Source organism: Macrobrachium nipponense, chromosome 39 (genome assembly GCF_015104395.2).
Source record: "Macrobrachium nipponense isolate FS-2020 chromosome 39, ASM1510439v2, whole genome shotgun sequence".
Taxonomy (NCBI): Eukaryota; Metazoa; Arthropoda; class Malacostraca; order Decapoda; family Palaemonidae; genus Macrobrachium; species Macrobrachium nipponense.
The window spans coordinates 7,405,538-7,433,037 of record NC_061099.1 but is presented as its reverse complement, the minus strand read 5'-3'; the positions used below and the strand labels follow the sequence as shown (position 1 = coordinate 7,433,037).

Sequence of the window (27,500 nt, the reverse complement as noted above, 5' to 3'; positions counted from 1 at the left end):
CTCTGTCACGCGCAGGAAGGAGCGGTATTTAATCATGCAAGGACTGCCCATAATAAAAGAATCCGACGCAGCGACATCGTCGGTAACTTCGAGGTTATCGACCAGGCACCCGATCTACGTCGTTTGCGAATCTTAGAAGCGCTGCACATCGGGAGGGAGAAGCCCAGTTTAAACATCACACAGGAGACCTTCCTCCTCCCCACCGCCGTCAGGAGAGCAGCAGACACCGCCCCACAACGACCATCGCACCAGGAGTGGGATCCTGAAGGATGATAGAAGCATTAGCTCTCATCCTGAGGACGTCCCTAGTAACCCTGAGGGTGATCGCAGCTCAAGCTCTCGCCCTGAGGACGACCTGGTAGCACGCCCTTCGAGGGGACCTCCACCATCACCAATAAGGATGAGGCTCCGCCCACGAAGAGGACAGCCAACCAGCAACGGGCCCCCTGATGACATCGCTCGTGACGTCACAGGTATTGCCCAATGAAAAGGGAGGTACCCGTTTCTTCAAGCCAACCGAATGCAATAAATAGCGTGAATACATCTGACACAGACCATTGCACTCAGCGATCCCGTCCCGAAGATGGCCAAACGAGGTGGCCGAAACATGTAGACGCCTTGAAAACCAGAAAAGAAGAAATAACAAGAAATACCGGATAGACCCCTGACGACTACGGCCTGTTCCCGACCTACGAAACCCACCTGTATACTGTGACGACCCCAGCCTGTCCCTGATAACACCAGCCCGCCCGAAATTTCCGTTGACGACCTACAGCACGATGAACATTGGGACAGCTGCTTTATAATACCAGCGTGCCAGAAAGAAAAAATCATAAGGAGAATTGAAAGAATATTGTACAAAATCAATTCTGTGAATTCTGCCATTATTTTCAATAAATATATTATTATTTTATTATTATTATTATTATTATTATTATTATTATTGTGAGAAATCAACCCGCTGTTTGTGAAAACGATATTTTGTGAAATAGATATGTACGTATATTATATATATATACATATCATACATTATATACATATATTATATACTATATATATAATAATATATATATATATATATATATATGTATATACACATATGTATGTACATATGTATATGCCCGTATACAAATACGTGTAATAACCAGCGAATATTACGTTTACCCCTATACATAAATATTTTTATAACATTATCCATCGGAGATCACACACGAACAAAAATTAAGAAAAAATAAAATAAAGGGGGGGGGGGTAGGATCTGAGGAAAGGCCCGAGGCAGCGTGAACACCAACCTTTTAGTCTTTAATAATAATATTTCCAGCGCTATTTTTCCCCTCCCTATTTTTTCCCCTCTTCATTAATGCAAAAAAAAAAAAAAAGAGAGAGAGAGAGAGAAAAAAAAAGAGCACAGCGATCCCATACTAATATGCAATTATAATCCCTATTATCTCTTATTTTTTTCCAGGGGAAGGATTGTGGTCGGCCGAGTGGGGACTTTGTCTTAGGCCTAATGTCTTTAAGGAATTATGTGGTGTGGCCTTTTCAAGTACGTTTAGTTTTCCGTAAAAGGAAACTGTTGAGATGGCTGTGTGTGTCTGTCCGTCCGCGCTTTCTTTTGTCCACCCTCGGATCTTCAAACCTACTGAGGCTAGAGGGCTGCAAATCTGTATGTTGATCATCCACCCTCCAATCATCAAACAGACCAAATTGCAGCCCTCTAGCCTCAGTATTTTTCATTTTATTTCAAGTTAAATTTAGCCATGATCGTGCGTCTGGCAACGCTATAGGACAGGCCACCACCTGGCCGTGGCTGAAAGTTTCATCTTAAAACCTGCTGAGACTAGAGGGCTGCAAATCTATATGTTGATCATCCACCTTCCAATCATCAAACAGACCAAATTGCAGCCCTCTAGCCTCAGTATTTTTTATTTAATTTCAGGTTAAATTTAGCCATGATCGTGTGTCTGGCAACGCTATAGGACAGGCCACCACCTGACCGTGGCTGAAAGTTTCATGGGCTGCAGCTGAGAGTTTCATGGGCAGTGGCTGAGAGTTTTGTAAAACATCATACACTGTACAGAAAACCTGATTGCATGCCAACTTTTTTTTAATTATTTCTTAAAAGTAAAGGCTCAGTTCTATTCTATATTCATTTAAATATGTACACATACACCCATTCATGTTGAGAGGATGATTTCCAACAGATTTTATTCAAAAAAGTTACAAGCCTTCAAGGACTGACTGTCCCCATCGTCCGGTAAAAAAAACATCCTCTTTAAATGAAGTTCTTTCTGTTGGTCCTGGTATGAAAGCACAGTAAAGTTTTGCAAGTGATCAACCTTAATCCTTACATGTTTATATTACATACGTCTCTGCATGAACATTTTCCCAAAACGAGACAGTCACTAGTATGTTGAATAACAGACACAAACACAAACGTATACTTCATTTTGTACTAAGTAAATAGCCTCGTCAAACACATGACTTGTAACGTGGTTGATTTGAATGGGTCTAGAATTATCTAAAATCCTAAGTTCTTGACTTACTGTAAATTGAGTTTTCAGAGAAAATTATTTCAGTGTTCTATCGTCTTTAGAATGGTAACAACCCGGTTGAAATAGAGGAATTTATATATATATATATATATATATATATATATATATATATATATATATATATATGTATATATATATATATATATATATATATAATATGTATATATATATATATAATGTGTGGGTAATATATATATATTTATATATATATGTGTGTGTGTATACATACATACTTACATATACATACATACATATTGATAATATTCACAAGTATAAGCTACAAATATCACTTAATATAGAATTTTCTATATAGCCTACTTTGAGAGCCTACACGTCATGGGAAATAGATCTGACAGGTACATATGGGATCTGACAGAATTCAATGACAGTTCTTGAAAGACGCTAACAGTAGAGAAAATTTTCGTGAACTTGTCACGACGTGATTATGAATTCACAATGGAACATCATTGACCGAGTAAAACGGGGAAAAAAAGTTATTTGATATGCAACTAGTAACCTGAGATGACCGTAATTCATACGTGCCTGTTATCAGTTAAAAAAGTAGGTCATGTCATTTTATAAAGCTAACTACCTTGTCGGTACAATGTCACCTATGGAAGTCATTGCACTCCCGTAGGGGGGTTAGTGCCGTCAGTGGACCTCATGCGTTGCACTGTAGGCATTGCTGGAGAGTCTTTGCAGCGTGACTTCGGCTCCTAGCTGTAACCTCTTTCGTTCCTTTTACTGCACCTCCTCGCATATTCTCTTTCTTCATTTTACTTTCCACCCTCTCCTAACACTTGATTCATAGTGCAACTGCTTTGAGGTTTTCCTCCTGTTACACCTTTCAAACCTTTTATACTGTCAGTTTCCATTTCGGCGCTGAATGACCTCATAGGTCCCAGTGCTTGGCCTGTGGCCTAAATATTACATTCATTCATTCATTCATTCAAGATGAAGAGAGACGGTTTAAGAAAATTTTAGGACGTGGGTGATGAAGTGGTTTGAATTCCGCGGCATTAGAAATTGACGAGTGTTGCTTGTAATACACCGACTTTGAAAATATTGTGACCTAATTACGACGGGATTGTGACGTCAGTTAGACAAAAATAACCCTTTTGGTAACTGCCAATGCGTGAGAATCACGGGTTTTGGAGATCTGTGTAATTCGTTGGAAAGAAAATAGTTTGCCTCGTGCGGTTCATTAGGTGACAAAAATGTCCATGGCCTCACTATGGTGTAATTATGACGTTCAAAATAGACATCGCAATGAGTGAGAAATTTTTGCGTCTGCTCGGAAGGCTAAGCTTGGAAATCAGATTATCACCTCCAGATTACGCATTTAAAGGGAGAGGCCTAGATATTGAAGGGAAAGTTGATTGGTAAAATAATGGCACAGAGATGCATAATTACTGAAACAGGGAAGAAAAAGTATACAGGTTTATTTTGTAAACATTTCTTGGTTATGGATGTAATCGATTGACTGTAAAGTATATATATGCAGTATATATTTGGTGGTTCAGTAAGCTATATTTTATCAATATAAATATATGTACATTCATAAAACAATGTAAAAGGATTTTTTTTAAATAAAATTTAAACAAAAAAATTTGGTTCCTCCCCATTGAATCGGTAACTTTCTGCGTGTAGCGGAGAAAGTAGGGGAACTTTTGTCCTTCATTGTAACGTGATAATGTAAAATTGATATCTACAAGTTAAATAAATATTTTTAGAACCTTTCTTAGATGATCTTTTCTAACATTTCAGCAACAGTTTCATCCTACAGTTTCTCAAAACGTGTTTAAAATAAATGGCAAATCCAATGAAGTCTCTTTTATGAGGGGAGATATTAATTCTCTTATTCTTTCAGATTCATTGCCAGTCAAAACAAATAAAAATAAAAAACCAAAAAAAAATGTGTTGGGGAAAGGGGAGATAAATAGGCTAATTCTCCCCTTAGCCTCGTTAGCAATATTTAAAAAGGGAACTGTACTTGGACCACTGATACCAGCCTGTGTATTACTGTACTTCGGATTAAAGCAGATGTAGTGTTACTCAAACCGTGACTGAAGTCCAAATTATATGTTAAACTAGTACCTTAGATATATTGCAAGGTTTGGATATAAGAAAAAAATGTCGTTTGATTATTGATTATGATGGACAGACATATTTTAACGACGGAGGCATGCTCTGATTTAAGGTTAGCTGAAGTTGGCTGTTTGTATGCAAATTTCTTTTGCTTGAGGCAGTGAAAGTAAGTTCTTCGAATGGTTTCTGTCTTCGCAGATAAATCTGTTTATTATTTCATATATATATAAATATATATATATAATAAATATATATATATATATATATATATATATGCATACGAACACACTCTTACACCCATGTAATATATAAAATATATATATAAATATATATATATATATATATATATATATATATTTATATATATATATATATATAATTATATATATATATATATATATGTGTCCCATTATTATGGTCCACCCTATATATTATATATATATATATTATATATATATATATATATATATATATATATATATATATGGGGGGATACAATCCACAATGAAGTAAATTCCTCTTGTAGTTTGAAATATATATGTCTTGTATAGGATTAAAGCTTTCGACCATCAACTGTGGTCTTGTTCACTAAAGTGAACAAGACCACAGTTGATGGTCGAAAGCTTTAATCCTATACAAGACATATATATTTCAAACTACAAGAGGAATTTACTTCATTGTGGATTGTATCCCCCTTTACTTAGAGGTACGACTAGTACCTGCTTCTGCATATATATATATATATATATATATATATATATATATATATATATATATTATATATATATGGTGGACCATAATAATGGGACACATTTTAATGCTATTTTTACGGATTATAAAATATGACACAGAATACTAAATATATTTATTCCATAACTGATACACAGGAATTTAACATGTTACCTAAGATTTGAATATTACGTCTCTGAGGTGGTCACCATAACGACGAAACCTCCATTTCTCATAAGACGTCAAGTGCGGTTTAGCATATCAACTGGAATAACTGTAATCTCTCTCTGGACATAAAACTTAGATTTAATATTCAAAGCTTAGATAACATGTTAAAACTCCTGTGTATCGGTTATGTAATAGATGTATTTAGTATTCTATGTCATTTCTTATAGTCCGAGAAAATAGCATTTGAAATGTGTCCCATCATTATGGTCCACCTTGTTGTATGTATATATATATATATATATAGGTTATTATATATATATATTATATCTATATATATATATATATGTGTGTGTGTGTGTGTGTGTGTGTGTATGTATGTATATACTATACATGTGTATATATATATAGTATATATATATATATATATATATATATATATATATATATATATTTTTATAGGTCTTTCATCTCTTCTGTATCGGATTCCTTTTTGAGTGGCGTTGACAGTCAATTTAGAACGAATAATAGGGTCGTCTCACTGATGACATACAATCCGAGTATTAATTGATTTTGGTAGCAACGCTCTTAATAGAATACTTATGTATATATATATATATATATAATAGTATATATATATATGTATAAATATATATATATTATATATATATATAATATACATATATGGTGTATATATGATAAAATATGAAAAATATAAAGCTTTAAAATTGTAAAGTAGGAAGAAAACTCAACTGTAATTGGAAAATATAACTATATATATATATATATATATATATATATATATATATATATATATATATATATATATTATATGGGTATGTGTGTGTACGTGTACGTGCTCCGTGTCTTACTATTCAAATTCACCCACAAATATTCCAGCGCTCAATGAAAAAGAGATACTATTCTAATCGCAGAAAAAAATAATGAAAACAAATTAGATACCCATTGACCATCTCGCTTTAATCTAATTCAAAGCGCTGCTGCCTAATCAATGCCCACCTGTTATGTCCTGCAGATAGCGATAGTTAGCTGCATTCGTGCATTCCACAAAAAGATCAAACTTTCAATGATTGCGTTTTTTTTTGTTTTTTTTTTGCAGTGGTTTGGTCCTCTGGAGTAGTATAGGTGCAGTTTTGCTGCGAACCCTCGGACCCCGGCCCAAGTCCCAGTGGCCTGTCCAAAATTCAATTCACTGGGATACCAGAGGTTTAGACTGCATTCCATATATCATATTTCCAATTAAAGATACAACCCTCCCTCTCTCTCTCTCTCTCTCTCTCTCTCTCTGTCTGTCTGTGGGCCCTTATTCCCAAAGAAAGGTACCGTAATTCAAATTTTTTTATTTTTTTATTTTTCAACGAAAGTTTTTTCTCTCGAATTTGTTTTCGCTTCGTTGCATCTGATAATTTTATAAGATGTTTTATTTCGCAGTCATTATTGAATAGTACTTGTTTTGTGGGGAGGATTTTATTATCGAGCAAGAGAGAGAGAGAGAGAGAGAGAGAGAGAGGAATGGATAGTGCTCTCCAGTGTCCGAAATGCATAAATTATATATATATATATATATATATATATATATATATATATATCTATATATATATACATATTTATATATATATATATATATATTTATATATATGTACACATGTACATCATATCATAATGACAATATTATATGTCATATAATTTATATATAGACCTATATATACATGGATATGTATATATATATATATATATATATATATATATACATATATATATATATATATATATATATATATATATAATGTTTATGTGTTGCATGTTAATTGAGTTTATTTTATTCACATGTCACACTCAATAAATAGGATAGCGTAACTTTATATATGAATAAATTGTAGAATGTATACGGACTTATATCGCCTTAGAAAAACTCCACATTATTATTATCTGGTTCCTCTAAATTTTGAGAAGCCAAAGTATTTTGTTATTACTGAAGACGTACTCTATCAGCTACGTTAAAAGATATGTAAAAATAAAATCTGTTCGCTCCAGAGGATATTATATAATTATAATCGGCCTTTTTTGTGAAGAATTTGTACGTGGCATTAGTTTGTAAAGACTTAATTCATTTTGCATCACCGTAAAGTGACTGAAATCAAAAGAAAATCGCCCGTATGACTTCATCCCTGACATACGAAAGACGAAGCCATACGTCACCGAGAAACAGCTGATTAAACAGCTGATCAACTCACCGACAGGACAGATGTAGGCTACCCACAGCAGGCCCAGAAACAAGCCCACCACGGACGCCGCCCCCCGGCCGCCTCCGTCCCCTAAGCCCATAGTGGTTACGCTGCCGCTACTTCGCAGACAGGGACTTGAACTCTCCTCCGCAGGCAGAGAACAGGGTCACTCCTCCACTGACGATGACGGGAGCATCCATGACACTTCGGGTTTCTTCAGTGTCTCCCGTCGTCCATTTTTCACGGTTTTCTTTCTCCCCCTTTTTTTTTTATATTTCGTGACACAGAACCCTTTTTTAAATTTTCTAAAGTAAAAAAATGTCCATCGAAGTTATTCTAATGGTTTAGTAGTAAGTTTTCTTTATAATATTCATCCGTTGTTATTCCTGGTTTTATTAATCGTCTTGGGATTCGTCCAGTCAGCATCTACTTATGCGTAAGAATCTCCTTCTCATCATTTCAAAGACTGAATCCATCCGGAGAAATCAACAATAACAAATTTCATCTCCGTGACTTTTTTTTTTTTTAAATGTTCCCAATTTTGACAATTCCACTCGGGTGGATCGTGACCCAAGTTATTCAATGATTTGCGTACAAAATCAACCAAATTGGAGCTGCTCTATGGATATGAATCCCGGATTATATACGGTGGACGCAACACCACGTGACAAAGCCCGGCCCCGAGCTGAGCAGCGTGCGGACCGACGTCCTTCCAACACCACGACAGGGCCCACACTGGCGGGATCACGCGAGATCAGGCAAGTATATATATAATCCTGGATACTCCTTAGGACTCCGCCGTATATTTACGCACACATTCTCTCTCTCTCTCTCTCTCTCTCTCTCTCTCTTCATGACTGTCGAAATTTTTCGGTCCCTACGATAAAGGTCTCAGTTCTTCGAAAGTGTTTGTGTGTATGGAAGGTTTAAAATGCAGTTCACGGGCAAATACAGTCCCATAAAATTACAGTTTCACCGAAAACATCACGTCAGCAAATGTGCTCATAAATGTAGTCTGTACCTTTGAAGTCTCCTGCTTTTTTTTCCCGCGTAAGGGCATTAATTTATGCAGTGTTTACATTTTCCGTGAAAACTGTCGAAATGTTTATCAAAACACGATGACCCAAAAAGTGATTTTTTTTTTTATAGAAATTTACATTCTAAATGCGTTGATACTTTTATTGTCGTGACCGTTATTATTTTCGGTTGCGTGGGCAAATAAGTATAGTGTCGTTATTAATCTTGATGTCTGTCGTATTATGTCATCGATTGTCATTAGTCTGAAGAGCGCGCTGCTGTTTGTCATAGGAAATGGTAAGGAAGGATTTTCCTTTAACTGGATTATTGGAAGTTCATTCATTGGCCTTTTTTGTTGTAATGGTATATATATATATGTATATATAATATATATATAATATAATATATATATTATATATATATATATACTATATATATGTGTGTGTGTTGTGTGTGTGTGTGTCTACATATATACGTATATAGAATATATATATATATATGTGTGTGTGTTTGTTTGTGTACGTATATGTATATCTACGAATATAAAGAGAGAGAGGGAGAGGGGAGGAGGAGAGGAGAGAGGAGATGGACCGGACGGAGCGAGAGGGACAAGAAGAGGGAGTTCTGATACGAGTGAGACGGGAGCGAGGGTTAGGAGAGGGGGTTGTGAGAGGGGGCGGAGACGGCGGGAGATGTGGGAGGGAGAGGGAGACGAGAGATCGGGGGGTGAGAGGAGGGAGAGAGAGCGAGAGAGAGAAGAGAGGAGGCTACACAGACATATACATGCACACAAAATGTATATGTACGCACGTATATTTTGCCGGGAAGGAAACTAAGCTCTTCGTTTGCAGTTCAATACACCCCTTCCCCCCCCTCCCCCTTCCCCCTCCCCCTCCCCCTCCCCCTCCCCCAGTCAAGGCAGGAGAGGAGAGCAGAGGGAAGGAAGACACCTTTGTCGTTCCGGGAATTCAGGTTATCAAATAAATATCTCCTGGCTCCAGGACCGTCGTGCAAGCCCCGAACTGGCACCTGGAGAAGTCATCAGCGAACCAGTGGCTCAGTCCTCTGTGCAGCGCCCTCAGTACACCTCACGTGGTGCACTGTAGGCATTACTTGAAAGGTCTTCGCAGCGTCCCTTAATCCGGCCCCTATAACTGCAACCTCTTTCATTCCTTTTTTATTGTGCCTCCGTTCATATTATCGTTCGTCCATCTTGCTTTCTTCTACCCTCTCCTAACAACTGCTGTTTCACTGTGCAACTGTTTAGAGGTTTTCCTCCTGTTACGCCTTTCAAACCTTTCACTGTCTGTTTCCCTTCCAGCGTTGAATGGCCTTTGGCGTAAATAATAATATATTAATAATATAATAATAATAATATAATAATAATAATAATAATAATAATAATAATAATAATATATTATTATTATTATTATTATTATTATTATTATTATTATTATTATTATTATTATTATTATTATTATTATTAGTTCACCTCCGTAACGAGGCTATAATACTGACAATTAAAAGCCACAGTAGTTTTAAAATATATTGTTGTACAATGCTAAAAATTACTAGGAGAGACTCGGATACTGCTCCGTATCCCTCTTCAGTCCTACTGATGATCAAACCAGTTTTTTGCGCTGTTGTAACACTCCCTCCATGTTTGACCATCAGTAGGACTGAAGAGGGATACGGAGCAGTGTCCGAAAGTCTCCTCTAGTAATTTTTGTTTTTAGCATTGTACAATTATATATTTTAACACTACTGTGGCTTTTAATTGTCACTATTATTATTATTATTATTATTATTATTATTATTATTATTATTATTATTATTATTATTATTATTATTATCATGAGCCGAAATCGACATCGATTTCGGGACTCGCTTGATTTATTTACTTGCGTCGGAAGTCGTGTCAACAGATCTTCAAGTAGCTCGTCATGATAAACGTTGACACTGCACTGAATGCCTGTGTCATTCTAGGGCGATTCTGTCCATGAAGCGAAGGGTAGGTCAGTTGAAGGTCACTTTAATAGGTTTCAGTACGATGTCTTCGTGCCGAAATTTATGTGGCTGTGGCTTTTTCTCCAAACCAAGAGCTGCTGCTTTTTTTTTTTTTTTTTTTTTTTTTTGTTTTTTTTTTTTTTTTTTTTTTTTCTTTTTTTTTGCACCTATTTTGGGATTCCATTTTTATTGGGGTTGAAATCGTAGAGGTTGACAAAATATAAGTATGGCTTGTTTCTCTTAAAGTTTTCGTTCCCCTTTTTTTTCAATTGCATATTGGTTTTGGATCTGTTTTGGGGTTCGTTTCTTTATTTGGGTTGAAGTCTTATAGGCTGCTGGAATCTGGGAATGAAATATGGCGATGAAATTATTTCTTTCGAATCAGCTGCTGCTGGAATCTGGGAATGGGAGATGAAGGTGAGATCATCCTTTGGAACCAGCTGCTACTGGAATCTGGGAATGGGAGATGAAGGTGAGATCATCCTTTGGAACCAGCTGCTACTGAAATCTGGGAATGGGAGATGGAGGTGAAATTAAGCCTTTGGAACCAGCTGCTGCTGGAATCTGAGAATGGGAGATGCAGGTGAGATCATCCTTTGGAACCAGCTGCTACTGGAATCTAGGAATGGAAGATGGAGGTGAAATTAGACCTAAGGAAAGTGCAAGTTTGGTTATTATTATATTTGTTTAAATTTCTATCGAAATTGTAAAAGATAATCGGAATCTTGTATCAGTAAATCCTTTTTGAAAAACCTCCCATAGTTTGGCACGGCTTTGCCTTAAGACGTATTGCTGTTTACATGTAAATGCATAGCCCATTACCTGGTTATTTTAATCTTATGTAGGAATTAGCTGCAAATTTTAATTTAATATTTTTCTATTACGTTGCATAAAACTGCGTAAGATATAGTGGTTCCGTCGTGCGAGTGTGGCCTCTCTCTCTCTCTCTCTCTCTCTCTCTCTCTCTCTCTCTCTCTCTCTCTCTCTCTCTCTCTCTCTCACCTCAGACTCAAATTTTCATATGTTCTCCCGCCCGGAATAAACAATTTAATCCACCCGAGTGAATTTAAGAGCGAATTCCACCGAAACTTTTGAAATGACTTGTGTAAACTCGGATCCCGTCTTCCCGTTCATTCCTCCTTATTAAGTTAATGCGTTTATGTAAACCCCTCTCGGTTTTATCTCTTCCTTCCCTCTTCCTTTTTCTTCCTTACCCTCCTCCTCTCCTCCTCCTCCTCCTCCTCCTCCTCCTCCAGCGATCAACCGTTGCTCATGTTTAAATTTGAAACTCGAACCAAAAGACCGTTAATGATTTCCACCGTTTTTGCCATGTTCCTCTTCTTTTGTCTGTTAATCTGCGTCTTTGTCTTTTCCCGTTCTCTTTCTCGCCGCTACTAAGTCGTCTGCTAAGTCATTTAGTTTGTTCTGCTTTTGAAATGGTAAATGTAACGTTGGGAGTTAATCCGTTAGATTTATAATCCCCTCGATTATATTCATAACCATAAATTCGGCGTATTATCTAAGACTATAAGTGATGCATATTTATATTCATACGTGTGTACATATACTACATGCTTTAATGTATGAATAAAACATGAATTTCCCCAACATTATCATAGTGTAACTTTCTCATGCGTAGTTCACGACCGGAATATCTTCTAAAGCTAAATGTTCATCTTGATGCACTATTCTAATCGCCTTTAAGCTGTTACGATATTTTAGCATGAATATAAAGAAAAGGTATATACAATCAGCAGTTTCATTTGCGGAAAGGCTTTCGCCTTATATATATATATATATAAGGCTTTACGGAATTGTTAAAATATTCATCCCAAGAAGGAACGGAGGGAAAAAATTTGTATTTTAAAGTTTGGTTCGACCGAGCCCGAGATGATCTCGCTTTAGATAGAATACACAGCTGAGTTACGACGTAAACAGACACAATTTGCATACATGCGTGTGCATAATAAACGCACTGTGCTTACATGCGAGTGCATAATAAGCGAGAGTGGAGGAAGATACCTTAAAATTCGCTTAATAACTTTTATCTTGTTAGTTAAAGATAACATTTCTTTTGTTGGCGTGTATGCTCTTGCTCGTATCCATTTGCGTTCTAGTGTGTACGTTAATGCGTCTTGTATGTATGTATGTATGTAAATATGTCCATACACGTTCCTCTAGTCTATATGCTCGTACGCAAAACATTTATGCCCGCGCGTATAATTGCATTCGTATATGATGTATGATTGTATGTACAGCTGCGCATGTAAATCTTTTCCTTATTCCTTTTCTGTTTTTAGAGAAGAACTTGAAATGTTGTTATTTCCAACAGAAAACAAAGAAAAGGTCAACAGCTGCTCGTGCGCAGAGATTTGACATATTCAATATTACTTGAGATATTCAGTGAAAATTAGTTTCTGCGTTTCAGAACCATTTTAAGCTATAAATTCTGATTTGTAAAATCGTCTGTTTCTCAAAGTAAGTAATGTCTTCTTTCTGTATGTTTCCTGTTATTTTTCGTAATTAATTTTAAATGAACACCGTATTCTTTGGAAGTTTGAATTTCAAGTCAGTGGCCCCTGTGGGTTTGTTCCATATGTGTAGGGTTCATCTTCTGAGCAAGTAATAATAATAATAATAATAATAATAATAATAATAATAATAATGATAATATTTGTTTATAGTTCGATTTTAATACATATTTTAATTGTGCATCATTATTCCTTTGGAAGCTTGAATTTCAAGTCAGTTGCCTTGTTCCATAACAGCTTATGGGGTTCATTTTCTGAAAAATAATAGTAATAATAATAATCATATAATAAAAATAATAAAAATAATAATAATAAAAATAAATAATAATAATAATAATAATAATAATAATAATAATCATAATAATATGCTGGAAGAAGACTTTCATTAGTACAGGATCATTGAAAGTAATGGCTATTTCAGCCACGTTTATTTTGTATTAGAGGTTTCTCTTTTCTTCTTAATCTTTATAAGAAGAATAGAGAAGCATCTATAAAAAAAACGCGGCTGAAATAGCCATTATTTTCGATAAAGCCTGCAATAATAATAATAATAATAATAATAATAATAATAATAATAATAATAATAATAATAATAATAATAATAATAATAATAGCCATGTATTTGTCATCAAACATTACCACCACTTTCAAATGAACACTTAATTATTTTGAAGGTTGAAATTAATAATAATAATATAATAATAATAATAATAATAATAATAATAATAATAATAATAATAATAATAATAATAATAATTAATATTCATAGGAGCACTAGGCACGTTCCCAAGATCCCTGAAAAGGAATCTAGAAAAACTAGAGGCTGAAGTAGCTCCAGGACTCATGCAGAAGAGTGTGGCACATAGTAAGAAAAGTGATAGACTCCTAAGGAGGCAGGATGCAACCCTGAATCCCACACTATAAATACCACCCAGTCGAATTGGAGGACAGTGATAAAAAAAAAAATTATATTAATAATAATAATCCACACGAGTTGAGAACTCTTTTCCCTGAAAACATTAATTCTTGAAAATCATCCAGAGAATATAAATGCTGTTGAAATCAGTTTTAATGCAGAAGTATTGAAAACTCCAGAATCCGCACATTAAAAAAAAAAAAAAAAAAAAAAACCAACGTCATCGAAGGTCAGAATCCTTTGGCACTTGGTCATTTGTATGCAAATGATATTCGAATAAATTATTCATAGATATTATCGCAAGGACTGAGACTGTAAATGGTGGAGGAATTCAGTTTTAGGTCGGGACGAGACGTCACGGTATCGGTCTAGGTGTTGTAGCAGCTGTGTCACCTTTGAGATTTTAGGCCGAACTTCATTACCTGGAGACTCTCTCTCTCTCTCTCTCTCTCTCTCTCTCTCTCTCTCTCTCTCTCTCTCTGACTGTTGAAGTTTTCGCAACGTGATACATCGTCCTTGAGATGCATAATCTTTTAATTATTAATTATTGTTATTATTATTATTATTATTATTATTATTGATTTTTTTTTTTTTTTTTTTTTTTTTTTTTTTTTTTTTTTTTTTTTTTTTTTTTTTGCTCTATCACAGTCCTCCAATTCGACTGGGTGGTATTTATCGTGTGGGGTCCGGGATGCATCCTGACTCCTTAGGAGTCATCACTTTTCTTACTATGTGTGCCGTTTTCTAGGATGACACTCTTCTGCATGAGTCCTGGAGCTACTTCAGCCTCTAGTTTTTCTAGATTCCTTTTCAGGATCTTGGGATCGTGCCTAGTGCTCCTATGATTATGGGTACGATTCCACTGGCATATCCCATTACCTTCTTATTTACTATTTCAGATCTTGATACTTATCCATTTTTTCCCTCTCTTTCTCTTCAACTCTGGTGTCCCATGGTATTATTATTATTATTATTATTATTTATTATTATTATTATTATTTTTTTTTTTTTCCCGGAAGGAGACCCTCTCGTAGACATGTTTTGTTAAAAATGATTGCTGCTTCAGCACTATTAATCTTGTAGAGAGTCTTCTCTATTTTTCTGATGACGGCTTTCTTGTTGTTGCTTATACTGGCGAGCAACGCATCAAAGGGCATGGTAAAATTCGGTTGAGTCATTTAGTTTATTATTGCTTATACAATTCTTGCTTATACAATTCTCTCTCTCTCTCTCTCTCTCTCTCTCTCTCTCTCTCTCTCTCTCTCTCTCTCCAACGCGACGTTTCCTCCTGATCCGCAGGACATTATCAAGCGATGACTGCTAAGGGACTGAATCGAATTCGAGTGGTTGTGGCGTTGTACTAAGCCAACACTTCTTGTTGGCACGGGCCTTTCTTGTTTGGCGTAGGTGATCTGAAAGATTCATTAGGTTCATGGTTAGTTTAATGACTTTGGAAATATTTTTAGTTTGTAGAGGTAGGATTGTGAACAGGAAGGATGATGGTGTCAGTAAGAGAGGGCCATCATGTCATATTGAAGTAGAAGTTTGAAAAATGTAAGGCTTTCGAATATTAGAGAAACTGTGCTGGTGGGGTTGTCCAACCCTTTACTCCCTTGGGTCCCTGTTGGAAGGATTTCAATGGTAGGTAAAGTTTAGAAGAATGATAGTGGATGATGTGGATAGAGCCTTACAGTGAGGGGATGTGATGAGGGTGATTGATGTTACTTTAGCTTATTCACCTTGGTGGAGGCAGGTTGTAGAGCATCTGGGGCATGCTCTTCTCAGTTTTCAATGATCGTTTTTGTGACTGTGGCAGCAGCATGCTCAGCATCTTGTGCAAGTAATTCAATTTGTGCTGCACCTCTTAGCTGTGCTGTTTCTCTGCACTCCAGCAGGTAGTGAAGGAGTGGTTGCTGTGTTTCTTCTTGACAGTGTTCACATGGTCTGACACTGTTTTCCACCATTTCACAGCAGGTTTTGTATCCTAGCCTGAGTCTGTGGATAATCACAGCAAGTTTTCTTGGTGTGTGCCTGTCTATGGGAGGAGGCACTAGGTCGGTCGACCTCTTATACCGTCTGGCAGACGGTGAGTTTTTTTCTATCCACTCGTGATGGTCTTTTAGCAGGTTTTCTTTGCAGAGTGGTTTCATCGCATTCTTGACTTGTTGCATTGCAGGTTGTATGTGTATCTGCTTTGTGCTTTTTGCTAGCTCATCGGCCCTCTCGTTGCCTGGAATTCCTATGTAACTGGGTATCCAGTTTAAGGTGACAGGTCTTCCTCTATCGCTGTGCTGGTGCAGTAGTGTTTTAATTCCAGCCAGCAGTGCCTTGTTCTCTTTGTTTTTCTGTTGTTGCAAGGCTTGCATTGAGGACTTTGAGTCGGTGTGGATGATTACTGGCCCATCTTCATTCTCCGTGAGTATAGTTAGTGCCTGTCTTATTGCTGTTAATTCTGTCGCATAGTGGAGGCGTGGTTGGAGTCCTCCAGCAGGCTGTGAATTTTCTTGAATATACTGCAGCTCCCGTAGTTTGATTCTCAGGATCTACAGTGCCATCGGTGTAGTATGGTTTGTGCCCCTATGATCTCAGTGTTTCTGATTGCCTCATAGGCTGCAGCTCTTAGCTCTTCTCTTGTGCAGTCTTCTTTTGCTCTTGGCATGGCTTTGGTATTTATTTAATTACTGCAGTGTCCTTCTTCCAGGGTGGTAGATGTTGTGTGCCCAGTGTTGTGTCTGGACTTAGCTGCAACATTATCTCTGCCATGCCTAGACTCAATTATTTTCTACATGACAGAGGAAGAGTGAAGGAACATCCCACCCCCGGAGGATATAAAACTTTTCTACAAAGCCTTCATGCACCACCAATACAAGGAAGACGAAGCAGCCATGAAGAAAATAATAGAGAAACACGTCCGCCCTATGGAGGAAGGGAAGAGAGTGTCCCTTATTATTTACTATAAGAATCGGCGTACGAAGGACCTCCTGATGAAGAACAACCCCTCCCCGCCCGTAGGAGACCCCCTAAAGCAGTCCAACGTTTGTCTACCAATACGTATGCCCCGCCCCAAGGATGCCCCTGGACTTTTGATTTACAGCGGGACATGTCGGACGATGCGCCACTGTCTAAAAGGATCTCCTGCTACGCCCAGGAGGGCGCCATTAGGCAGCACGCCCTTGCAGTACACCAGCAAGACATCACAAGAGACGACATCATCAGGAATGTCAAAATCATCGGGAGAGCCCCTGACCCGCGACGTCTGCGCCTCCTAGAAGCGCTGCTTATACTCGAGCAAAAGCCTCCCCTTAATACCACTCAAGAAGCGTTCCTGATACCGACGTGTGTGAGGAGGACCACGCCCCTCCCCCCAACGAAAGTACCAGAGCGCATGAAACAAACACCGGACGTGAAGCACATTATCAGAATAATACCAGGGGTGACGTCACTCAGGTAGAAGCCAATCAAGAGGCTCCCAGTGATACCCCCCCACCTGAGATGGTCTGCAAGACTCGTAAACGCTCGCCGTATGAGTCACCTTCCCAGGAACCAATGAAAACTCGACCTGCCGGAGAGGTTCTCTATACCGTACTCGAGAGCCCGCAACAGCACGATTTAAGAAGAAGGACTCTTGAGCAAGAGCCCGTGCTGGCATAAAGCCAGCTTAATCTTCAACAACAACCACTCGGAATTCAGTCCCATAGCACGTCATCGCTTGATAATGTCCATGAGAGGATCAGGAGGAAACGTCGCGTTGGAGAGAGAGAGAGAGAGAGAGAGAGAGAGAGAGAGAGAGAGAGAGAGAGAGAGAATTGTATAAGCAATAATAATCCAAATTACTCAACCGAATTTTACCATGCCCTTTTGTGCCTTGCTCGCCAGTATAAGCAACAACGAGTAAGCCGTCATCAGAAAAATAGGAAGACTCTCTACAAGATTAATAGTGCTGAAGCAGCAATCATTTTTAACAAAACATATTATTATTATTATCATTATTATTTTTGTGCTCTATCACAGTCCTCAATTCGACTGTGTGGTATTTATAGCGTGGGGTTCCGGGTTGCATCCTGCCTCCTTAGGAGTCCATCACTTTTCTTACTATGTGCGCCGTTTCTTGTAGGATCACATCTTCTGCATGAGTCCTGGAGCTACTTCAGCCTCTAGTTTTTCCAGATTCCTTTTCAGGGATCTCGGGATCGTGCCTAGTGCTCCTATGATTATGGATACAATTTCCACTGTCATATCCCATATCCTTCTTATTTCTATTTTCAGATCTTGATACTTATCCATTTTTTCCCTCTCTTTCTCTTCAACTCTGGTGTCCCATGGTATTGCGACATCAATGAGTGATACTTTCTTCTTGATTTTGTCAATCAACGTCACGTCTGGTCTATTTGCACGTATCACCATATCTGTTCTGATACCATAGTCCCAGAGGACCTTTGCTTGATCGTTTTCTATCACTCCTTCAGGTTGGGGTTCGTACCACTTATTACTGCAAGGTAGCTGATGTTTCTTGCACAGGCTCCAGTGGAGGGCTTTTGCTACTAAATCATGCCTCTTTTTGTACTGGTTCTGTGCAAGTGCCGGACATTCGCTTGAATTGTGGTTTATGGTTTCATTTTTCGTATTGCACTTCCTACATCTGGGAGAGATGTTATTTCCATCTATCGTTCTTTGGACACATCTGGTTCTTAGGGCCTGATCTTGTGCCGCTGTTATCATTCCTTCAGTTTCCTTCTTGAGCTCTCCCCTCAGTAGCCATTGCCACGTGTCATCGCTGGCTTGTTCTTTAGTCTGTCTCATGTATTGTCCGTGCATTGGTTTGTTATGCCATTCCTCTGTTCTGCTTGTCATTCTCCTGTCTCTGTATGTTTCTGGGTCTTCGTCTACTTTTATCAGTCCTTCTTCCCATGCACTCTTGAGCCACTCGTCTTCACTGGTCTTCACATATTGCCCCAGTGCTCTGTTCTCGATGTTGACGCAGTCCTCTATGCTTAGTAGTCCTCTCCCTCCTTCCTTTCGTGTTATGTATAGTCTGTCCGTATTTGCTCTTGGGTGTAGTGTTTTGTGTATTGTCATATATTTCCTCGTTTTCTGGTCTATGCTGCGAAGTTCTGCCTTCGTCCATTCCACTATTCCTACGCTGTATCTGATTACTGGCACTGGCGCCATGTGTTTATGGTATTTCCGGCGTTGAGTTTTGACTTGAGTATCGCCTTGAGTCTCTGCATATATTCTTTCCTGATCGTGTCCTTCATCTCTTGATGTTTTATATCCCCTCCTTCCATTATTCCCAGGTATTTGTATCCCGACTCATCTATGTGTTTGATGTTGTTCCCATCTGGTAGCTTTATCCCTTCAGTCCTTGTTACTTTGCCCTTTTGTTTGATGACTAAGGCACATTTTTCTATTCCAAACTCCATCCTGATGTCCCCAGATACAATCCTTACAGTCTGGATTAGGGTATCTATTTCCGTGGTGCTCTTATGTTATTATTATTATTATTATTATTATTATTATTATTATTATTATTATTCTGCCATGACGCGCTGTACAATGACTTCCGGTATCTTTGTTTCTATGGAGTTTGTTTTCGAAAATAGAGAGAGAGAGAGAGAGATTACACGGTTTCAGTACCAAATTTTTTACGTGGGCGCCAAAACTTTTCCATCAGAATTAAATGCAAGGTCATTCCTCTCTCTCTCTCTCCTCTCTTCTCTCTCTCTCTCTCTCTCTCTCTCTCTCTCTCTCTCTCTCCATTTTTACGCATCTGGGAGACTTAAAAGCGATGAAGATTCATATAAGCTTTGATGCGTCGAAAAATATCACCTGTCGAAAAATACCTGTGCAAAGTTTAGATGAGAGGTATGCTACGTGTTCCTCCTCCTACCTCCTCCTCCTCCTCCTCCTCCTCTCCTCCTCCTCCTCCTCCTCCTCCTCATTCTCCCCTCTGTGCTTTAATTTACCTCTCTTGTTTTGTCCCCGTCATCTCATCTTCATTTAACTGAAAAACTTTCTTTGTTTTCTTCAATGTTCAGGTTCTGGCAGTTGTTTACCCCAGAATTTTGTTGATTTATATATATATATATATATATATATATATATATTATAAGTACAACCACTAATTGATGGTTAATATTTAGGCTAAACGTTTGGCGATGGTTATATGAATATTACTTCGCTTAAATAAATAAGTTAAAAAAAGTAAAAAACGGGCCGAAGTTTCTTCGGTGAAATCGAGTTTGCTGTATAGCGTATTATGCTGTATGAAACTCTCAGCCCCGGCCCGTAAAACTCTCAGCCACGGCCCATGAAACTCTCAGCCACGGCTCGGTGGTGGCCTGTGTTGTTAGCTCCTGTAGTGGTGCCAGACGCACGATAATAGCTGACTTTAAGCTTAACTAAGATAAAAACTATTGGGGTTAGAGGGCTGCAATTTGGTATGTTTGATGATTGGAGGGCGGATGATCAACATACCGATTTGCAGCCCTCTAGCCTCAGTAGTTTTGAAGATTTGAGGGAGGAAGAAATCCGACTAAACTTTCAAAGCAAAGAATGAAAAATTCTTCCGAGTACTTCCTCGCTTTCGCAGTGAAAGAGAAACTTGGGTAAACCCTGGATTATTTATGCATAATTTCTCTCGTGTTGGTTCGATATTTTTTATTCAGAGAGGAAATAAAAAGCAAATTTAAAAAGTTGGTCTAATTTCAGTAGATTAGACCAGAGCGAAACCTCCGCCCTTCCTTGTTTTTCATTTTACATCTTTTCCAGATTAGGATATGATCGTTCAGCGAAGTTGCTTTACTCCCGTTTGGTGGTAGTGCCGTCAGTGTGCCTCACGGGGTGCACTGTAGGCATTAATAAAGGTTCTTTGCAGAGTCCCTTCGGCCCCTATCTGCAATCCCTTTCATTCCTTTTACTGTACCTCCTTTCATATTATCTTTCTTCCATTTTGCTATCGACCCCATCCTAACAATTGTTTCATATTGCAACTGCGAAGTTTTCTTCCTGTTACGCCTCTCAGACCTTTTCACTCTCAATTTCCCTTCCAGCGCTGAATGACCTCATAGGTCCCAGCGCTTGGCGTTAGGCGTAAACTCTATACGCATTCCATTCCCGAAGCTACTTTAGCTGTCTAGGGTTCCAAGCATAATTTTTTTTTTTCTTTTTTTTTTACTGATTTTGCGGTACTGGTTTTTCCTTAACGTTTAAATCATTGGTTCTTAACCTTTTCCAGGTCTCGTACCTCTTGATATCTCAGAAAAATTTTTCGTACCCCAGTCCAATAGAAATACGGTACAAACATGACAAATGTACAGTACCCTTGCACTGGCTATCATGTCTCGTACCCCCATGGTACAAGTACCCCTGGTTAAGAACCACTGGTCTAGATAAAATAACTAACCTTCTAGTTTGGGTCTCAAAAGCAAATTCAGTCTTTGTAAGAAATAATTAGCCCACTACGGGTTCTTGTGACGCAGAGTTCTTCTTCTTCTTCTTGCGCCTTCTCCTCCTCCTCCTCCTCCACTGCCTTCTATCAAAGGCATCCTTATCCTCCACCAAACCTCTTCTCTCTAGATCTTCCTTCAATTTATCTCGCCATCTCATTCTCTGTCTCCCTCTCGATCTTCTTCCTCTAACAGGTTCCTTTTCCCAAACCCTCTTCACTCCCTCCTCGTCATCCATCTCCAACGCATGCCCAATGCCCATACCATCTCTTGAGGGCTGAGTAAGTTTGAATCCCTGAATTCATACGGTTTCTCTGTAATCCTCTTCAGTGCATAGTATGTTTTTGTTGTTGCATCACACAGTTAACTATATAAGCAGATTGCATTAGATTGTGTACTCATCCAAGTAGACTTTCCTTGGAAGAATAGTGTTTTTAAAACTCAATTTCATTGTCATGATTATTTTACTTATAAATCTCCTTAATTTTAACCTCGCGTTACCTTTCTTTCAACATCAAATTTGTTTTTGGAGGATATGAAAAAACGAAGACAAATATATAGAAAAGTTTATGCAAGCTAAAAAACAAATTCAAACGTGAATGCAGTAAGTGAATCACACGCCTTTATAAGCTGTGGAAACTTCGAAGTTTGTTGCGAGCAGACAAATATTAATCAGTGTCAGTTAAGTTGAAATATACACGAGTCATTTATTCAGCAAACATTTGCGCTGTTGCCAGTTTTGCTTCTCAGTCTCCTTTGCACTCGTATGTTGAAGAGCGTGGTCTTTTATAGGAGCCTTTTGTGGTCAGATCGAAGCCAACACCTGTAAAAGAAAGCCTTGATGTCCAAACTGGAGACAACTTTACTTCGAACTACTAATGACTGTAGGAGGCTTAAACAGTCATAAACAGTTTGTGAGCAGTAATCATTGGTATCATCGTCAATTTACATTAACCGTGCATTTGATATATAGGCAAGTCCCTTACGACGCTCCTGATTGGCTGTTGATAAGCCATTCTCAAGGCTTGAAACTCTCAGTCTCTCTCGAGAGTTCACATGGGTAGAATCTATGTTCCATCTCTCCTGAGGGATACGTCTTTCAAAAGTATCCCTCAGGAGAGGTGGAACATACATACTGCCTATGTGAACTGTAGAGAGAGACTGAGAGTTTCCAGCCCAGTGATTGGCTTATCAACAGCCAATCAGGAGCGTCGTAAGGGTCTGGCCTAGACATCAGATGCACGGGTATTGTGAATCTACTATAGCTTCACTGCTGTACAGTCTGCAAGCTAACTGGTATGGTGGCTAGCGTCGTGGATACCGCTTAGATGTCGCAGGTTCGCGCTTCCCCAGGGCCGATGAAAAATCACTGGCTCTGTATCATGATCCTAAAAGAGCGCAATTTCCTATGATAACCAGAAGTTGCAGAAGTTGCACAGACTGACTTTCCATCTCCACGCCGAACTCTTCCGTAAGTTTTACTCCATTCTGTAGGCATTATGCAGGTGTAATTATTCGTAATTAGATGGGCTTTTTTCTCTCTAGTTTTTAAGCTATTATCAGAGATTATTTCGAAACGGTGGGAATTTTTTTGTGTTTATTACGGCATTAAGTTTTAATGTCCGAGACAATATGCAGAAGTGAAGAGTTCATCTCGCTATTTATATCACTATTTATATAGCTATTTATATCGCTATTTATATCACTATTTATATAGCTATTTATATAGCTATTTATATCGCATGATCTTTGCGGGAGGTGGTGCTCACCTGTTGTGGATAATCTTGATAAGTTGAATGTGATTTTATAGATCGTTTTAAGCTGTTTGGTGTGCAATGTAAGACCACTTGCTACTTGGAAAATGAAGCTTGTAAATTTCCCCTAAAATAACTCTCCTAAATTAAAACAAACGTTTTATCAAATCGATCTAATGGGTTAGACAAGCGTAGAGATAAGCTCTCTTCATTTCATTTCCATGACAATAGTAAAAGTTATCAGTACAAATTTATTTCGAAGTCAGATTAGAGATTATGTTGTATAAAATTATTTCGAAATCAGATCAGAGATTATGTTGTACAAAAGTTATTTCGAAAAAATCAGATCAGAGATTATGTTGTACAAAATTATTTCGAAATCAGATTATAGATTATGTTGTACAAAAGTTATTTCGAAAAAATCAGATTAGGGATTATGTTGTACAAAAGTTATTTCGAAAAAATCAGATTATAGATTATGTTGTACAAAAGTTATTTCGAAAAATCAGATTAAGGAATTATGTTGCAAAATTAACAAAAGTTATTCGAAAAAAATCAGATTAAGGGATTATGTTGTACAAAAGTTATTCGAAAAAAATCAAGATAGGGATTATGTTGTACAAAAGTTATTTCGAAAAAATCAGATTAGGGATTATGTTGTACAAAAGTTATTTCGAAAAAATCAGATTAGAGATTATGTTGTACAAAAGTTATTTCGAAAAAACATTAGAGATTGTGTTCTACAAAATGATTTCGAAATCAGATCAGACCTTATGTTGTACAAAAGTTATTTCGAAAAAACATTAGAGATTATGTTGTACAAAATGATTTCGAAATCAGATCAGACCTTATGTTGTACAAAAGTTATTTCGAAAAAATCAGATAGAGATTATGTTGTACAAAAGTTATTTCGAAAAAATCAGATTAGAGATTATGTTGTACAAAAGTTATTTCGAAAAAACAGAGATTATGTTGTACAAAATTATTTCGAAATCAGATTAGACCTTATGTTGTGCAAAAGTTATTTCGAAAAAATCAGAGAAGAGATTATGTTGTACAAAAATGATTTCGGAATCAGATTAGAGATTATGTTGTACAAAAGTTATTTCGAAAAAATCAGATAGAGATTATGTTGTACAAAAATTATTTCGGAATCAGATTACGCATTATGTTCGTTAGTGTACGACTCAGTAATGTTGATACAATTCCATAGTTTACTGTCAACATTTACTTAGACCTCAAGTTTTTGATAGGCCTAACATCTCCTTCTCCAGGAGTCAAGGTAATTATGTCTTTATTTTGACTCACACAATTCCGTAAAAAAGAAAAAAAAATTCCAAGCCACATGTGTAGAGTTCATATAATCCCGCTGTTTCTCTAAAAGAAGTCAAATGAAAAAGGTGGGTACGCACTGTTATCTTATATAGGGTTTTATAACTGCAGTATTTTTATAAGTGAGAGTTTATCGAGCAAGTTTTCTTATAAACACATCCGAGTGATATGCTAGCATTAGCAAGCCTAAATGCATACAAATATGTCGGCTTTCTCTGTTGCAAACAAAAAATACCCTGGTGGAAATGTAATGATTTAATATCTCTATTTTTTTTTACATTTCATATATTGTTTTTTTCCTGACTCGGGGAGTAAGCCTTGCAAACTACTTTGTTGTTGGGGGGCGGGGTGGTTAGGAAAGGTCTATGAAAAGCCTAAAAAGGTCTGAAAAAAGGTGTTTCGTGTTGAGTTAAAGATACAGGAATGTTAGGATAGAATATTTATGATTTATTAATTAGAATAAAAATGTAGAAAATAAATAATATGCATGTTAAACAGTACAGAACAATTACTTCTAATAAAGTATAACATTTTTTATTATAATTTTCGTTTGTGAAACAACGCTCTATTTGACCGTAGATTTTAGCATGCGCCCCGAGTAAGCTGGATGTCGGATCACGCCTTGTTACTTTTGTCTGCACTGAACTGAAATAGATTGGTGTATTACTTTAATAGACTTCTAATGACTGTGCTGAACGCAGCTACTTAGCAACGTTAAGATACGCTATACCGAATTAAAAGTACTTTTCCACTTCATAGCAAACTCACCGTCAAAAATACAGGTGTCTTAGGTATACTTACATGAAGGCAACCTTTATTGGATTATTATGGCTGGTATAATTATTATTCATGAGCACACTTGGTGTAGAGCAGACAGTTAAACACTAAGAAATAATAGACCTCTGAAAAAGTGGAAAGACTTTTGAACAGAATTAGAGTAACGATCATGAGATGAGACGTACAGATAACGGTAAATAAATCAAGAGGAGAAAGTGCATATATATATATATTAATATATATATATATATATATATATATATACTATATATATATATATATAATATATATATTATATATATATATATATATATATATATAAGCGAATACCACAGGAAAATAATAGGCATAAATCCAAGCGCTTTCGTCTTTTCTAAGACATTGTCAGTTAGTAAAGGACGAAAGCGCTTGGATTTCTGCCTATCATTTTCCTGTGGTATTCGCTTATTTAATGAAGCCACGTGCATCTACTGTGATTTGTTTGCATATATATATATATATATATATATATATGTATATATATATATATATATATATATATATATATCTATATATATAGATATATATACACACACACACATATATATATATATATATATATATATATATATATATATATATATATAGATATAGATATATATAATATATATATATAATGATATAAATTTTCTTTGCGTTTTTACATCATGAGAACTGTCCTTCTCCAGTTTCTTCTTTTATTCTCCGTAACTCAAAAAAATGTCTCCAGTCCAATCGCATTTCTCCCTCGCCTTATTCCTTCACTTGAACCTCGTAACTTTTGCCAGAAGTCTCTTCGTAGCGGCTCTCCTCAGGAGGCCTCTCGTTCTCCTCTAACGTTTTACTCGAGAGTCGTCATTGGCGAGAAATGGCGAGAAACTGCGGGAGCTTCCAGAGAGGAGAAACTGAAGAAAACTTCAGGGACCTTTGTCTCGATTTATTGAGCCTTCTCGTACGACGCTTTTTAATTTTGTTCCGGTCACGGGATTCCTCGTCGATATTATATGCATATATGTATAAGAATGTTTATCACATCACCGTGATTCATATATACATGCATTAAGCTACAAAAGTCCTTCAGTATCCAATTCGCTCTTCCTCGAAATTTATATATTTTCATATATGTTAACTGAAGGGGAATTTTTTAGTTGATTATAGAATCGTCCGCTTGCTGGCCCAGTCGATAACATCACTGAAGTCCTGATCTCTCTCTTCTGTCCGCTGGGCGCTGGTTCGAACCCACGAGAGGACGAAATTATTATCAACTAAAAAAATCCCCATCGGTTAACATACTTTATGAAAATATGTTAATTCCGAGGTAGAGCGAATTGAATAATAAAGGACATTTGTTGCTCGATGTATATAATATATATCATATATATATATATATATAATAGTATATATATAATATATATATCATATATATATATGATATATATATATATATATATATGAATAACTTGATCACGAAGTATATAAAAAGTGATGCTATGTATAAATAAAGGTTTTTGCCACGAAGGAAAAAATGAAAAGCAAGATAGCCGAGTACTTTTCGGTCCTGTTCAGACCCTTCGTGGCAAATACCTTATATATATATATATATATATATATATATATATATATATATATATATATATGCGTGCATGCTTAAAAATCACAGTAGATGCACGTGACTTCATTATTATAAGCGAATGCCACAGGAAAATGACAAGCAGAAGGTGAGTACCAAGCGCTTTCTCCTTTATTCGACGATACCTGAATAGAAGAGGAAGCACTTGGTACTGACCTTCTGCCTATCAATGCTTATCATAACATATATATATATATATATATATATATATATATATATATATATATATATGCGTGCGTGTGTGTGTACTTCCTTTGCTTTTTGTTCAACCTCAGCTTGTATATTTATAT

General features: G+C 36.9%; 2 protein-coding genes across 4 annotated transcripts in view; one reads left to right on the top strand and one right to left on the bottom strand.

Annotated features, from left to right (window-relative positions):
- LOC135210094 (carbonic anhydrase-related protein 10-like) overlaps positions 1 to 8,507 on the bottom strand; it is a 221,850-nt gene extending 213,343 nt beyond the window's left edge. The window contains exon 1 of the mRNA XM_064242896.1: positions 7,793 to 8,507. Within this exon, the coding sequence (XP_064098966.1) occupies positions 7,793 to 7,883 (91 nt within the window). The 5' untranslated portion in view covers positions 7,884 to 8,507. The remainder of the gene's footprint in view (positions 1 to 7,792) is intronic.
- Positions 1 to 27,500, top strand: part of LOC135210092 (gastrula zinc finger protein XlCGF26.1-like) — a 798,432-nt gene that overhangs the window by 761,869 nt on the left and 9,063 nt on the right. The window lies entirely within an intron of this gene.